At 36.3% G+C, this 16,958-nt stretch overlaps 1 protein-coding gene across 2 annotated transcripts; it reads left to right on the plus strand.

The window, feature by feature from the left end:
* The first annotated feature begins 1,412 nt into the window (after positions 1-1,412).
* LOC130994604 (kinesin-like protein KIN-UB) lies at positions 1,413-16,431 on the plus strand. Of its 2 annotated transcripts, none has more exons than XM_057919658.1 (19): positions 1,413-1,761; positions 2,373-2,473; positions 2,612-2,734; positions 3,115-3,300; positions 3,430-3,651; positions 3,760-3,916; positions 4,649-4,798; positions 6,591-6,679; positions 10,256-10,459; positions 11,084-11,218; positions 11,859-11,993; positions 12,076-12,207; positions 12,924-13,062; positions 13,481-13,573; positions 14,245-14,370; positions 14,465-14,590; positions 15,333-15,476; positions 15,732-15,860; positions 15,955-16,431. In XM_057919658.1, exons 1-19 carry the CDS (start codon positions 1,572-1,574, stop codon positions 16,116-16,118), a joined length of 2,745 nt encoding a protein of 914 aa, XP_057775641.1. In that variant the 5' UTR covers positions 1,413-1,571; the 3' UTR covers positions 16,119-16,431. The 2 variants fall into 2 exon arrangements, with proteins under 2 accessions (XP_057775641.1, XP_057775642.1); XM_057919659.1 differs by having other exon boundaries at positions 1,414-1,761; positions 2,379-2,473.
* The last annotated feature ends 527 nt before the right edge of the window (positions 16,432-16,958 follow it).

The following is a 16,958-nucleotide window of genomic DNA, read 5'->3' on the forward strand; positions in this document are numbered from 1 at the left end:
AATTAGCCGGATCTCACAATTATAAAAGAAATGGAAAAGAAAAAAAAATATAATATACAAATAAATTTTTAATTTTATTATAATCACAAAATTACCACTAATTTTTAAAATTGATTTCAAATTTAAAATTATCTTTTAATGTATTATAAATTGTAGACTATAGATTAGTCTACACACTAGGCGTTGAACTTTTTCTATTACTCCCCCCGTCTCCAAAAAATATGCGGCGATTTGAATGATACGGGTTTTAAGAAATATTAGATGGATGTATTGTGAATGGAGAAGAAGTCTTACTTTATATTTTGTAATAAATTAATCAATAAAAAGTAATTGTGGTCAACGATGGTTTTTTTGTGTGTGATAAATATGAAAAATAAGGATAAAAAACAAGGGAACATTTATTTTGAAGGATTAACCTTGATAGATAAAAATAGTAAGACTAATCTCTTGTTTACTTTGATGGATTGAAACTTTGGAATATCCCAAAACCCTTGATAACTTATATCATTTGAGCTAGTTTTGCTTGATTCATATCCATTAAAATGGTGATATTGAAACAATTCTAGTATGAAGTATAAGGGGGCGTTTGGTTATCGAGATTGAATTAGTCTGAGATTAACTGAGAGATTGAGTTGGTCCAAGATTAATTTTGTCATAGAGAGTAAACTAAGACTCATAAGCCAAGACTATTCCTATGTGACATTGTTTTGAGATTGAATCACAAGCCGTATATATCCACTCAATCGAACAAGATATCATAAGATTAATCTAATCCAACCTTTTAAATCAAACGGCCCCATAAATACTCAATCATGCATCTTATCAATCATTCAAAATAAACGCCCTAAAGAAAATATAGTGTGATAGTGTTTAAAAATAAAAAAAATGTACTATGTGTTTTAGAGACGATCCAAAATGACAAAATATGCATGTTTTTTCGGAGAGAGCTTTCTTTTTATCGGAAATAATTTTCTTTTCACTAATAATAAAAAAGTAAAAAACTATCATGATATTAAATACAGACTCCTATGAATAAGACGCGGATAGAAAATATACAAAAATAAAAGAAAACATAACACAGACCAATATTAATTGGGTTTGGGTACACACAAATGTGTGTGTGTTTTAGTCAAACGATAAGAGATTAATGTCTAAGGCCAAATGTATTGGATTCGAGTCTCCTGGGTCGCGGCCATTTAATTTTTTTATTTAATACTGTTAATTTATCAAAAAAATAAATAAATTATCATCCACAAATGTACAACAAATTAGTACTGCTCAATAATTAATCCAAATTCAATTGAATTCCAGCAGCAAAATGGTCGATGGTTTTGAAATCTGAACTCCTCTTTCCATATGAAAACTTTGGGATTTAATTAAAAGTTAAATAAACAAAATTAGTAGATTATGATTTACGAGCCCCACACCAACCCCACTCCCTCTCTCTTTTCAACTGTCAAGCAACTCCAAAAAGCTTACCTTTCTTCCATTTTCATTTTCGAACGCCTCTGATCACTTCCAAATTCCCACAAAATAATGTGAAGAAAAAGTAGGAGATACAAGAAAACAAAATGTCTGCACATAGCTACAAGAATGGCGGCAGCGCATCAAGAGGAGGAGCTATCAAGTTTGAGAATTATAGCAATAGTAATTCTAAATACTCACCATCTTCTTCTCTCAAGTCGAAGGTGCAGCAGCCCATGCCGGCTGCTTCCAGTCTCCGCCGCGGAAGCACCGGCTCCGGCCGAGATTATTCCACAAGTACTCTTCGCCGCAATTTAGATATGTGCATTGTTTTGGATTTTGGTAGTTTTTGTGTAATGTATGAGGTTTCCTTTTCCCTTTTTTTTTTTGTTTTAATTGCCTTGTTAAATTTTTAATAAATGTTGTCTGTGGAGGTATGCAAATATTTGATATTTTTCCCTTATGTTGAGCATCAAAAGGAAGTTTTGGCCTCTGTATCACTTGTTTTCGTTGTAATGCTGGTTGATGATGTTTCTGTAATGCATCAATAGTTATCTGCAGACAATTATCTGCTTGATAATGGTAGGATTTACAGTGAGTGGCATATTTGTTCGCTTAATTATTTGGAAGTGAATGTGACTTATGATGTTGCGGTTTCTCCTCTTTTTTTGGGGCGTTCTCCCATTTTCTTGTGTCCTTTTAATATGTGAATTTTCTGTGTTCTGTTAGATATGGAAACTTTTTGCTCTGTTACAGATCGATTCCACCTTCACATTGTCCAGCAACATTCTTTTCTTTGATTTAGTGTGTCTCCCAGAAGATCATCATTTGTGATCTTGTGCATCTCCCAAGGCAGTTTGACTTTTCTGTAGAGGTCACTGCATGCTGAATATTGCCTTTTGCGATAGTTTCAGGGAGAGTGAGAGTTGCTGTCAGATTAAGGCCTAGAAATTCTGAAGAGATGGTAGCGGATGCTGATTTTGCTGACTGTGTTGAATTGCAACCAGAGGTACAGCCATATAATGACTATCTGGCTCTATTAGGGGGGACCTTTTTCAGATTGCATTACCCTGGGGAATTGACAAATATAATTCATGTCAGGAGTTTTTCTTTCATCTCACATATGCTTATATTGATTTTATTTCAGCTCAAACGATTGAAACTTCAAAAAAACAACTGGGATTCTGATACCTATGAGTTTGATGAAGTCTTAACAGAGTATGCATCACAAAAACGTGTATACGAAGTTGTGGCAAAGCCAGTTGTGGAGGTACTACGAACTTTGCTAATTTGTTGGTTGCGTTGTTATCCTCTTACCTCCAATGTCAGAGGTGCTGTTTAGTTGTGTGTGAACTGTGAAGACTGAAGAGGACCTTTTGTTATATTGATCCTTCTCCTCGATGCAGCATGATTCAATGAAGAACTTGTTGCTGTATTTAATTTCTATATAAGTAGCTGATAGTACCTTAAATGGTATTTCCAAGAGGTTTAGGTTCCCAAAGTTAGCAAGAATGTGGTTATCACTTTAATATTCGATGATGAAATGACTTTCTAAAATTATTAAAATTTGATCCAATCAGTTACAGGTTTTCTTCTCATCTCATGGGAACTTGAAATAAGATATAAGATGCACTTTGTTGTTTTCTGCAGAGTGTTTTAGATGGTTACAATGGAACAGTGATGGCATATGGGCAGACAGGTACAGGGAAAACCTACACCCTTGGACGACTTGGTGAAGAAGATGCTGCTGCTCGTGGGATCATGTTGCGAGCAATGGAGGATATACTGGCAGAAGTATCACCTGAAAATGATTTAGTTTCTGTTTCTTATTTTCAGGTCTTGTTATTATTAAAATTGTAACCTTTCTAGTAGGCTAACTGCAATTTTTTGAAAGTTAGTTGCTGGATTCAATTCAGCCTGTGAAACTAGTTGCTGAAACTTTTATTTCTCTGTGTACTGCTGCAGCTTTACATGGAAACAATACAGGACCTCCTTAATCCATCTAATGATAATATAACTATTGTGGAAGACCCAAAAACTGGAGATGTTTCTCTTCCTGGAGCGACCTTGGTAGAAGTTAGAGATCATAAAAGTTTTATGCAACTACTGCAATTAGGGGAAGCCCATCGTTTTGCCGCAAACACAAAATTAAATACCGAATCCTCCCGTAGCCACGCTATTCTAATGGTGAATAGAATGCATTCTATTTTGTGACAATGTCAAGATTAAATTGTGGTATCACATGTTACTGATACATATCTTATGACTTTGGTTGGGGGCATTTCTTCATTAAAGGTACATGTAAAGAGGTCGGTTAAAGGAAAAGATTCTTCATTGTCTAATGAAAATGGTAACATGACCCCAGTGAGTAAAACACTGAAGCCTCCCATTATACGAAGAAGCAAGCTAGTTATCGTGGATCTTGCTGGTTCTGAGCGCATTGATAAGTCAGGTATTGCTTTCATATTTTCATTTCTAATCTTGGCTCCCATTCAATTAATGTGCCATAGCTTTTTGACCTTTCCATAAGTTCCTGCCTTCTTGACAAGAAGCTACTCCCTCAATCTCATTTGACTTGGCCTCTATTCCTTTTTGGGATGTCCCATTTGACTAGGCTTGTTTCCTTTTTTGGTAGTCACTTTACACTACATTAAATATGGGCCGACATACCTCTGCACTACAATGTTACTCTCCTAAATAAGCATGCCAAAATGAAATAGGCCAAGTAGACTCGGACGAAGGGGGTACTTTTTATGTTTGTACCAGTTCCTTTTACATCTAAATGCCAGCCTATAGAATGAGTATTTATCTTGGTATTGTCTCAAGTTGTTTACACAATTGTAGGTTGAAAGAAGAGATAATCTTTCTTATCTTTTGAATGAAGGAAGAATCCTTAAGATTTATCCAGCTAAATCAGAGAATATGTAACCTAAAATAACTCCTACGAATCAGAAAATAAATTAGGAGAGAATCAAGCTTAATCTCCTCTAGAACATAACAGAATCCTGATTAATTTATACTACAAATATGCCTCATTGTCCACTTATTCTAGATATTGAGCGAGTATTATCTGTGTTTCTTGTTGGCTTCAATCCATGTCTTCAAAGGAAGGTGTTGCTTTGGAATGTTATACTCTAACTCTTCCCCTTCGTGCTTTTGACTGTGTTTTGTCTTCATCCGGCAGGGAGTGAGGGTCATACATTAGAGGAAGCCAAATCTATCAATCTCTCTTTGAGTGCATTAGGGAAGTGTATCAATGCGTTGGCAGAAAATAGTGCTCATGTTCCAGTCCGCGATTCGAAACTCACTAGATTGCTTCGAGATTCCTTTGGAGGTGACGGTTTGAATAAAATAAAGCAACCAATCTATTACTAGGTCATATTGCACTGAATAAACTCAAAAGAAAAACTATCAGGAATGAATAGCATACATATCTAAAATGCCTTCCTTCAAGAGAAACTCTTTTCATCCTATGCTGTTGTCTCATCATGCCGCCTCTCTTCAAATTTACACTTAGGATGAAGAACACATACTTGTCTTATTGAGTATAAATGAAATCTTACAGTAGATGTATTCCAACTTTTAAGGATATCGTGATACTGGTTTCTAGAAGTTCAATAGTTATCTGTATGTCTCTCCTTGTTTGATGTATATGTTTGGATTTTTTTTCCTTCTTTTTGAATATAACATGCACATGGGACTATAAGTATTATTTTGCATTAAGATGAAGTTCCAATGACCTTTTCTGCTTCCTACTTCCTGCTGTCATCCTTTCTATTCTGGCTGAAGATTCAGATCAGTGGGAAATGCTCATATTTTGAACATGGCATGCCTATTCTTATATGCGTCATATTAGAGATTGTTGAGGTTGATTTAGAAGAGAAGAGATCATATGAAAACTTATCTTGTCTCATAATTATCTAAAGATAACTGATCTTGTTTTTATGCTTTTCCTAATTATTGTATTGTAGACGAGTCCAATAAGGAATGGGTGTGGATGCACGGCCTATTTCTTGAAAGCCTAGAGTTAGAGATTATCTATTTAAACGTTGAGTCACGAGTCTTTTAAGCGGGGGGAGGGGGTAATTTCAGTTCAATTTGGCCTTGTGCTTGGACAGTCGTAGTCTGTACTGTTCTATTTTCTTTCATCATTATACACTTGGGTCGGAGCCTGAGACAAAGGATCGATAGAGAAATAATTCAACGATAACAAAGAAAAACAAGGTTCTTCAGACTAATGCCGCAACATATAATGCTGAAAGAAAGTAGAATATCAAGGCCAAATAAAACTGAAATTACTTTCCCCTAAAAGGCTCCTGACTCAATGATTAAATAGACAAATTCTAACTCTAGGTTTTATGGAAAATGGGCCACACATCCTTGAACATTCCTTTAGTGGACTCATCTACCATAACAAGAATTAGGAGAACAGGAAAACTAAGATAAGGAAACATCAGATAATTATGGGACAAGATATGTAAAGATTTCATGGGATCTACTAAATAGATCATTAAAACACCATATGCATGAAATTCAGCAATATTCTGCGTGGTAGTGTATGTAAATTAATATGCATTTAAGGTCCTTCTATATTAAATAATCTTAGACCTCAATAAGAATAGGCTGGATAAGCTTTGCATGAATCAGTTATGCAAAGCTTGCAGGAGACATTTTAATTTCATCATATTTGTATATCATCTGAAAAAAGAATACTCATCCAATCTAGTCATGTTTCATTAATTTTATGTAGATAACTAGGTACATCTGTCGATGAGTAAATTCATTAGTTAATTGCAGCAGCTGCTTGAAACTTTATGTCAGGCAATGATGCTTCTGATGGTCCAGTTGACTGCAGATTTTCTTGTATGTATGGTTGAAACCAAGTCATGTTTCATAATTTTGTTTGCTATCTGCTTTTACAGCTCTGATTATTTATCAAAATCTAAGGGTTTTAGGGTCTAGGGTTTCTAAAAGCAGATGTAACCTAGTTAAGTTGTCTCTATTTTCCTTGGCTTTCTCTTACTTTATAGGAAAAGAAAAGGCAGGAAAGGTCTAATTATATAAAAAATTTGAAAGATCCAATGCCAGGATTCGCTAACACAGGTGACATAAAATTCAATACTCAGGCACAGCTAGAACCTCATTGGTTATTACTATTGGGCCATCACCTCGCCACCGAGGAGAAACATCTAGCACCATCATGTTCGGCCAACGGGTAAGTTCAGTTTTCTCCATATGTTTCTTTAGAAAATGACCATTAAAAAGGTACATTTAGAGGTTGTTTGGCTGAGCTTATAAGCTCTTTAAAACAACTTATAAGCTGTTCATAACTTATAAGCTCCTTCAAAGTGTTTTGTTTGGTAAAAACTACCATTGAATTGGAGAAACCGGTTTATGAAGAGAGCAGAGAAAAGCGGATCATGGAGAGAGTATGACAAAAAAAAAAAAAAAAACCAGTGCGTCCCACTCAACTTCCTAATGAATTTCTCTCTATTTGTTGTGAAAAAAAAGAAAGAAGATAAATTCTAATTTATGCTTATCATCTTACATGTAGTAAACTATAGTTGATGCATATTTATTACTCTCTCTGTGTCCCACTGATAATGGCACATATTTCTTTTTGGTTTGTTCTATTGATAATGGCACATTCTAAAATAAAATGTTCCCCCTACCCACTTTACGCTCATTAAATAAGTGGTCTCTATCTACTTTACACTCTTAACACCTTTTACTTAATTTCTGTGCCTAGAAAAATTGTGCCATTATCAACGGGATGGAGGGAGTATTATTTATTTAGCAACAATGCTTCAATAAAATAAAGGGCAAAGGTGCACATTAGCCCCTGAATTAGACACCCCTATAGCTTATACCCCCCCCGGATCGGTCAAGGCGCGTTGACCTCCCTGAACTTTCGAAAGAAGAGTGCACTTAAACCCCTCCGTTAAACGGCCGTTTAAACGTTGTTGTTGTTTTTTTTTGTGTGGAAATAGATGGTTTCCCTCACCACCGCCGCCGGCTCCGAATCTCCGACGAGAATTGTGTTTGTTCCTCACTTATATAATCATCACCATCACCATCTCTTCCACAAACAGAAACATGAATTCCTCCGCATCTTTTTAGTTTCACACTTTTTAAAACCCAACTCAAAACACACAATCAAGATTCAATTTTTATTTGAATTTCGATTCCGAGATTATGAGAGCCGGATTCAGCAGACGCTGACGCCGGAGGCGTCCGCCGTCCTAGCCCAATCCATCGGCTGCAGTGTCGGAGATTCAGAGCTGGCGGCGGTGGTGAGAGACACCATCTATTTCCAAAAAAAGATAAAATGGCAGCGGTGGTGAGGGACACCATCTATTTCCAAAAAAAGATAAAAAAAAATAAAATAATAGAAGAAAACGGCCGTTTAACAGAGGGGTTAAAGTGCACCCTTCTTTCAAAAGTTCAGGGAGGTCAACGCGCCTTGACCGATCCTGGGGGGATATAAGCTATAGGGGTGTCTAGTTCAGGGGCTCATGTGCACCTTTGCCCTAAAATAAATAATAACTCCCTCTGTGTGGAAGGGTATGCTTAATTTGTTCGGCATGTGTTTTAATAAATGTTATGTTAGTGTGTTGTGAGCGGAGAAACAAGTCAACTTTTGTGAGTAGAGTGGAGAAATTATGGTGGGCCATATTGGTAAAGTTGTAAATAAGTGTTGAAAGTGAGGAGAAAACTAAGGCGTTAGTGATGAGGTCATGTATACTCTTGTGGGACAGATGAGAAATGAAAATGAGCATTCTCTTATGGGATGGAGGGAGTATATTAATTATCATAAAAAAGGAAATACACGTGTGCAAGTATATTGACATTAGACGTAATTCAATAATTGTTTAAATTTATTACTCTCTTCATCCCCGGCTATCTTGAGGCATTGTGGGCATGAGATTTAAGGAGATGTTTAGTGTTTTAAGTGTGTTTCTAATTTAGTGAATGAGTGGCTATATGCATCACATTAATTAATGATTTTTTTGTGTTTATCACATTATTTGTTCTCTCTCTCTCTCTCGCGCGCGAGCGTCGCCGCTGCAGCCTCCACATCTCCGGCAAAAATCGTCGGCAGCCACCACCACCATTGACTTCCTCCATCTGTCTCGCCCCAACAAAGAAAAAACGAGCCTTAACAAGAGAAAAAGGAAAACACCAAAATCCCTCCTCTTTTCCTCGCATTTTCTGGCGAACGACCACCCTGCAAGGGCCGCCGATTCGACTACAATCCATTCTTACAAAACCCAATTCCACCGGAGATGTGCAACCTCACTAACTTGGAGCGATCCAGAGATGGAGAGGGAGGGTTTGAGGAGAGAATGGAGATAGCGGCGGTGAAAGAGAGTGTTGGGTTTCAGAAGAATCGAGAGAGAGAGTGAGAGTGAGTAATGGGTTAGGGAGGGGGGTGCTCATCATTTGGGTTGATTAACAAAAAATAGGGGTCTAATTAGTGACCTTAATTAGGGATTAAAAGGCCTAATTTTTGCCAAATAAGGAAACGACTCAAGTTAGTTAGGACCACCCGAAAAGGAATACGACTCAAGTTAATACTCCTTCCGTGCCTTAAAAATACTCTTTTTGCCATTTTGGTATGTCCACAAAAAATAGCCTCTTTCTATTTATAGACACTACCCCATAACATATTACCCTCAATTATTAACTTATTTACCTATTATATCACATGGTGGGCCACTTTCTACACCCATGATATACTTATTTATCATTATTAACTCTACCCTTTAAGTGAGACCTTTCTCCACTCACAATACATTCAACCACTTTAATTAAAACCGTTGCCGTCCCCTTCTAGGACTATTTTTTGGGGATAGAGGGAGTATTATTAAAAAAAATTCTCCTTAAGAAAAATTATACCAATGGATTAAATAAGATATAAAAAGCATCACTGATTAAGTACAACTATTATTGTGATTATTAGGACTAATATGTAAATACATGATAAAATTAATTTAAATTATATTGTACCATTGTTAGTAAAGGTGTTTTAACAAATTCTATTTTAATAAAGTTGAATCAAACTTAATAATGCAGACAATTATAAATTGAAGTAAAAAGAAAAGGCAAAGTAACTTACGAATCAATTGCCAATAAGGCCTTGCTCTAGTGGCAAAGCTGAGGCACCCAAAGACTCTTCTTTGTGAGAGGTCTTGGGTTCATTCCCGCCTGCGTGCGGTGATGTTTTCCCACTTTAGGTGGTGTTGTATTTCCGCCTGCGTGCGGTGTTGTATTGTTTGGTGTTGAGGTTCCACACGCACGGCGTTTCTCGCCTGTGTGCGGTGATGTTTTCCCACCGTTGGGGTGGTGATGAGGTCCCGCCTGCTTGCGGTTTGCATAATTGATTATATTCAGATACGTACCTCATGTAATTTAAAAAAAAAAAAAAAAACTTACCAATCAATTCATCATCATTTATTATATTTTGGGCCTATGAATTGGTGTCTCACTCAAACTCAATTGGCTCCTTTCTTATTAAAGTAAGGGTATTTATGGCATTATCAAAAAATGGCTAGAATCATATTTTGTTGCAAGAGGGACTAAAATAACGTTTTCATATCTCAAAGCTACTTTAACAATCCTCCCTTTTTTATAGGTTTCTTCTATTTTTATTATGTCGCATTTAGTGGTAGCAGGCCAAAACTGTTTAGATTCTATACTTTTAGACGCTCAGAAAGTGAGGTGTGGAGCTTTGATATGAGATTGTTATATGCATACACTACAACTTACAAGTGTAATTTTTTTATGGCAGGCTATGAAGGTGGAGAATATGGTAAAACTCAAAGAGGAATTTGATTACAAAAGTTTATCGAGGAGGCTTGAAATACAATTGGACAAGCTAGCAGCTGAATATGAAAGGCAACAAAGAGCATTTGATGACAAGATTGAAAGGATATCTTTGGAAGGCCAGAAACGTGTTGCTGAAGTGGAACAAAATTATGCTGATGCATTGGAGGTGCGTGAATGCACTAGATGACTGTGATTCAGGGTGCAAATATGTATTGGTTACTTTTTCATCATTGTGTCAGTTTCTAAATTTCTTCTGGAAAAATATAAACGTCTAGGAATTCTTTTATTTCCAATTAATTATCTGTAGGCAAATAATTGATGAGAATAATGCCCTTATGATTTTATATGATTGAGCATGACTAATTATGCCTTTTCTTGTAGGAACTTCTGAATAAAAGTTTCCTTAGAAATAAGATTATGCTGCTCAATCGCAACGAGCAGACAGTATTCTTTAGTGATAGGTGAAAGAGTAGTGGGCTGTGTGCTCACTGTGCAGCTGCTAAATAGTTATGCCTATATTTGTTGATTAAAACTTTGTGTTTCTTAGGTTGCACGACTGATTTTCTTTTCTTGTCCTTTATAGAAGCACCGGAAGGTACATAGATTTGTAAAGTATGATTATCATACTTTGTTTTCTTTATCCAGAGAGTTTTTTAATAAGCGTAGCTGTCTTTCTGTTTGACTCTAATTATGCAAGGACCTGTCCCTGTATTTTCTCACTTGTTCAATTCTGATCTTGACTTGCCCCAATGTCTTTTAGATAATGCCCTTTTATCCCCTTCCTAACCAGAAATGTCAGAAAGACTTTATGGAGTCAAAAAAGAGGCTCGAGGAACAATCATCAGTGAAAAAAGAAAACCATGGACAAAGAAAAGTTAATGTTGGTGTATCTGATAATGGCACTGATCAAAAATCAAACTCACAGGTATTGCATAATTATATGTTTACTCAGTACGATAGCCGCTCCTTAATTTGGTTCTGTTGGTTGTAACTAGTTAGCAAAAAGGTTCAAATGTTGAACTACAATCTCTACATATAATTTACCTGACCTGGTGACATTCTTGCATTATGCTGATTTTGACTTATAGCTTTCTGTAGGTTCCTAGCAATGATGAACTTTCAATCTACCGAAGAATATTTTTCTGAAATGAAATAAGCTGATTTTCCATATTTAGTTTTCTTTCAAACAATTGATAGTTTGAAGCTCCCATAATAGTATACCTAATTGATTATACTTAAGACTTTTTTTTTTTGATAAATTACACAAGGACCTTAGGCATTAGGCATTAACCACCTACCGTTAGGCCAACACACACACACGTACTTAAGACTTCACAACATAGGAAGTAGTTTTTTGGTTTCTGTGACTTTATTCCACAACTTTGTTGTTTCCAATTCAAGATTTTATAAGATAGGGAAAGATTTATAAACAATTCACTTGAAACAGTTGAACAATGTAAATCCAGAACTACTATTTCATCAGTCAGTTTATCTGCCTTGTCTGTCTTCCCTTATTTTTGTTATAATTCTCTAATTACTTTTGTTTTGAATACCTTGTATTTCAGCCTCCAATGCTGCCTAATTCCAGTGAAGTTGCAGAGCTTAAGAAAAAGCTTAACAGTGAAATTCTTCTACGCAAAGCTGCAGAAACTGAAGTTGATAGTCTGAATAAGCAGTTGATTCAGTGGAAAAACGCGGAGGTGTTCATTCGATTGGTTAATTTTCTTCAATAATCTGACCAACTTCTCTGTCTTGCTAAATTTTTAACTTGGCTTACACTAGGCTGCCAGAAATTCTGAGATCGTAAAGCTTCGTAAGATGCTGGAAGATGAAGAATGCGAAAAGGCAAAACTGGAAGAAGAAATAGAAATGTTACAAAGTCAACTACTGCAAATAAGTTTTGAAGCAGACCAGGTAACTATGTTGGACAAGTATTGGACTGCGTTTACTACATAATCAGAAACTAGGTTCAGTAACCCTATCCATCAAGTGCAGAATATACATTATTCTTGGCAATTCTTGGTATCCTTTATCACCATTCTCTTTTCCTTGCGGCTCTTTTTGAGGCCAAGTTTAGGGCACTAGATGATAGTACACTCGTGGATTACTTTAATTGCAGTAGAAGCACATTATCAAGTGTATCTGTCTTGTAAATGAAAGATTTTGTGTTTGTCCCTTATTTTAGAGTTAATCCACTACTGGTAAATAAGAATAACAAAAATATTTTGTCCATGTCAATGCTTCATGCGCTATGGGCCTCTTTCCATTGGCTTGTGTTGAAGTGATTCATCTGGTGGCTGACATATAGGTTTGAACTGGTCTTAGGAAAAACTGCAAGCTCTTTGGATTTCTTAATGAGACACGTAAACTGGCTACGTAATAATTCTAAAAACAATGAATGGTTGATTTATAACTGTAGAGAATCTTGCTTCAATGAAAGCAGTCCAAATTCATCTGTTCTTCCTGCTTTCGGGAATCGTTAGTCCATCTGTTGTGTGTGCTGGATTTTTCGTTGGCTATTGGACTGGAATTTTGTTTGGAGAATAAAAAAAAGAAATAAAAAAAGGGCCCGGAGTAGTAGGATTGTGCATGATGAATTATTAACTTTGTTATTATTTATGACTTTGTAGTCACGAAGAAATCTTGACAAAAGATTAAGTGGACAAGCACCAAGTTCTCTGGACTCACTCATCCCTCAGCCTAAGCATCAACAACAGAGAGAGCCTGCTGATGGAGACAAAGCATCAGTTGTGAAACTCTTCGAACAAGGTGGACTTATGATTTTTTGTGTGTTACTTTTAATCCAATTCTTTTGTGGGACCTTGTTTTCTAGTCTCATTGTTACGGACAGAGCTTACACGAGACTTGCGTGTGTGGAGCCCTGCGTCTTTAGTCTCCTTTTTTTAGTCAGTTAATTTTAGTTTTAGGCTGCAGGCTCCTAGATGGGCTCTGCATGGCTTATTTGAATAAAACAAGTTTTTCTTCCCACGAAAAGTCTTGTCTAGGATTTACATTCTTTCCCATAATAACAACACTTGCACTTGGGCAGGATAAAACCTTCTCCTGATTGTCCTTTGTTAATTTTACTTTCATCATTAATCGATTTCCAATAAGATTCCTATTGGGTTATTGTTCATATTCTTTTACTCTAGCAATTGTATTGATGAATTTTACCACACTGCAACAGTGGGGCTGCATAAAATATTGTCATTACTTCAATCTGATGATGCTGATGTACGGATTCATGCTGTTAAAGTAGTTGCTAATCTTGCAGCGGAAGGTATATCCGAATGACTTTCCTTTTCATTTTAACAATATAATGTCATCTCTGTTTCCTGTATTTTTTTCCTCTATCTTTCTTCATCCATACATATGAGGCTGAGCACAGATGCTAAAAGTTAAGTCCTCTTCTTTTTGAAGTGCTGGTTCTGTAAATTTGATCAGTGGTGTGCCATTGGAACTAGGATACCTCTCTGCAGTCATACTGGTTTATATTTGCCCCTTGTGGCTCTATTCATGCTCAGTATCTATAATGGAATTGTTATAAATTGATACTTCTTTTATGAGATCTTCAAACTGAAAATGGAAGGAATGGCATGCTTTGAAACTACAGAGATGGTCATTACACGAGTTGTTCGGTAGAACGCGGTTATTCTTCATAGCCAAATACTTTGTGCGATAATTATCAAACTCTCTAGATGAAGCTGGTGTTAATCTTTTCCAATTAAGTTTGGGCCACGTTTCTGTCTTATAATGCAGTGGCCTGCTAAATTATCTACTACTGGAAAATTTCCCGCGTCTCTCATCACGCTGAATAAGGTCTTGAATTGCTCATGTTGTCATCTAGGTCTTCAGAATATCATCTTTACAAAGAAAAGTTATAGCCCCTCGCATGACTGATTGCTGAATAAAGTCAAGATCTTCACATATCATCTTTCCTTAAATCTTCAGAATCAAATCAGCAAAAGATTGTTCAAGCTGGTGGGCTTACATCCTTACTTGAGCTTCTGAGAAATTCCAATGATGAGACCATTCATAGAGTAGCGGCTGGCGCCATTGCAAATCTTGCAATGAATGGTAATTTTCCATTAGTTGGAGTTATGTCATGTCTACTGATGATATATATATAGTTTCATACTTCCTCATATGTTTGATTCATGGGGATTGTCAGAAACCAACCAGGAGCTCATAATGTCTCAAGGGGGCATAAGCTTGTTGTCCCTAACAGCAACCAAGTCAGAGGATCCTCAAACGCTCCGCATGGTTGCTGGAGCTATTGCTAATCTTTGTGGCAATGGTAAGAAGCAACGCTTTAATTCCTTTTCTTGTCAATCTGAGTCGCCTACCGGCCCCACCCTAATGAGCATTATTCTCCTCCTGCTAATGATGCTCCAGAAGAGTAGAGTTTTAATGTGTTATTTAGTAAATTTGGTTCTTCTCATATGTTTTTGTTAGTGCCCAACGATGTCTCCCAAAAAATTGATGAATCTTCCAGTCATTATATCTTCATATTCTACTGTTGGCTTACCCTATGGAGTTCATCCTTGAAATGCCATTGTGTTCTCTGATTTGATTCTCTCAGGATGCGTTCTCTTTGGTTGCAAATTTGTCATAAGAAAAGTAGGGATAAGAAAATATGGGATATCACATTTTAGTGTTCCGCACCTTTTTCATCTCATGTTCTCTAGAGTGGAAAAATATGGGAAAATATTATCACGATGAATTCCCCATGATAAAATTATCATGAATTAGAGTAAAAAGGAGGGAAAGTGGACTGCCCAAATCTTTTTTCCATCTTGCCCGAGGAAAACTATCCACCCTACAGAACATATGAAAAGAGTGGAAAAAGGGTGATCCACCCATTTCCATCAAAGAGAACACACCCTTAATACTCCAACTTGGCTTTGAATGCATATCTCATCTCGGCTATCAGATAACAATTTGCTATCACTTTAAATTCCATTAGACCATGTACGTAGGGGCAGCTAGAGTTGAACTTTTTCTGTTTCCAATGCCGTCTGTCATGTTCATGTTCTCAGATAAGCTGCAAATAAAGCTGAGAGCTGAAGGTGGTATTAGAGCTTTGCTGGGAATGGTTAGATGTAGACATCCAGATGTTCTTGCACAAGTGGCCCGTGGGATGGCGAACTTCGCCAAATGTGAGTCTAGGGCATCCACCACAGGTATAAAGAGCTTTGGGTGTTTCTGCCCACCAACTAAATTACGATTACATGGCATTCTCATTCACCATTTCATCATTGTTGATGTTACAATATTTCATATTTCAGCAAGTCTTTAAACATAACAACGGCCCATTTAACTATGTTATATTTTCTTCTCTCACTATTTCCATTCAGTTTCACATTTGATCTGGTTTCAGCCATTATAAACATAATGTATACATAATTTATCTGTACAACTGTTAATTGCTTTTTTAGGGATTAAGACTGGGAGATCTGTTCTGATCGAAGATGGCGCCCTTCCTTGGATAGTTAAGAATGCCAACAATGAAGCCTCACCAATCAGGCGACACATTGAGCTCGCCCTTTGCCATTTAGGTCAACATGGTAAGTATCTTACTACGTGCTACGTCTACTTGATGAAAAGCCGAGATGACTAGATTTATGGTAATACCTAAAATGCTCGATTGCTTTGTGACAGAGGTTAATGCAAGAGACATGATTAATGGAGGTGCATTGTGGGAGCTAGTTCGCATTTCTCGGGATTGTTCACGAGAGGATATAAGGGTTCTTGCGCAACGAACGCTACAGTCCACTTCTGGTTTTCAAGCTGAGCTGAAGAGACTAAGAATCGATTATGGCTAAACTTGTAAAGAATACATATGGTTATTTTCATTGTAAACTAAAGCTTAGAAACATGGATTGGCGAGATTGGATTGAATATAATATGAGGAAAGACCATAAAATAGAAGAAGACACAATCTCAAAATGATTGATGTTATTATAGGGTTTTTGTGTATCTAAATTAAGTTACAACCGTTGTTTATTCCACGTCCGCTGGTCCTGGAAGTTGTACATAAAGTGATGGTAGCTGTCATCTAGATTTATTAAATTTGTATTTTTGAGAAATGGATCTGTTTGTGTATATATGAAGTGTTTTAGCTGCCATTTGAAGCTATAATATTGTGCAAGTTTCATTATTTGTGTGATCATAATTTTTTTTTTCCGGTCAGAAAAAGGTAATTTTTTTTTTTTTTTTTGTTGAGAAGTCAAAAAATGAATGATAAAAATTAAACGAGTACAGGGGTTTCAAATTATAAAATCACTTCATTTGTGGATATATGAGGTATATGTAATCAGAAAAGAGAGCACCAATTATGAATAAGTGAAAGAAGAAAAGAAAAATAAAGATCAAATCCACTTCCAAGATCGTATTTTGATGTCTTCCACAATATTATCCGCAACCGATATGAGCCTTTAAAAAATAATAGCATTCCTAATTTTTCATCTGCTCCTACAAACACATTGTCAAATAATGTTCAAAATCTTCTTGATAGATAGTCTGTAAAAAATGGCTCCTAAAAATATTTGAGTCCGCCATCTGAATTCTAATGCCATCCACAACACTTTCTCCAAATTCCATAAGAGAAGTTACAAAAACACATAAGATGATCAATATCTTCTAAGAGAGAGGAACACAAAATA

The sequence above is a fragment of the Salvia miltiorrhiza genome, chromosome 7 (genome assembly GCF_028751815.1).
Source record: "Salvia miltiorrhiza cultivar Shanhuang (shh) chromosome 7, IMPLAD_Smil_shh, whole genome shotgun sequence".
Classification (NCBI taxonomy): Eukaryota; Viridiplantae; Streptophyta; class Magnoliopsida; order Lamiales; family Lamiaceae; genus Salvia; species Salvia miltiorrhiza.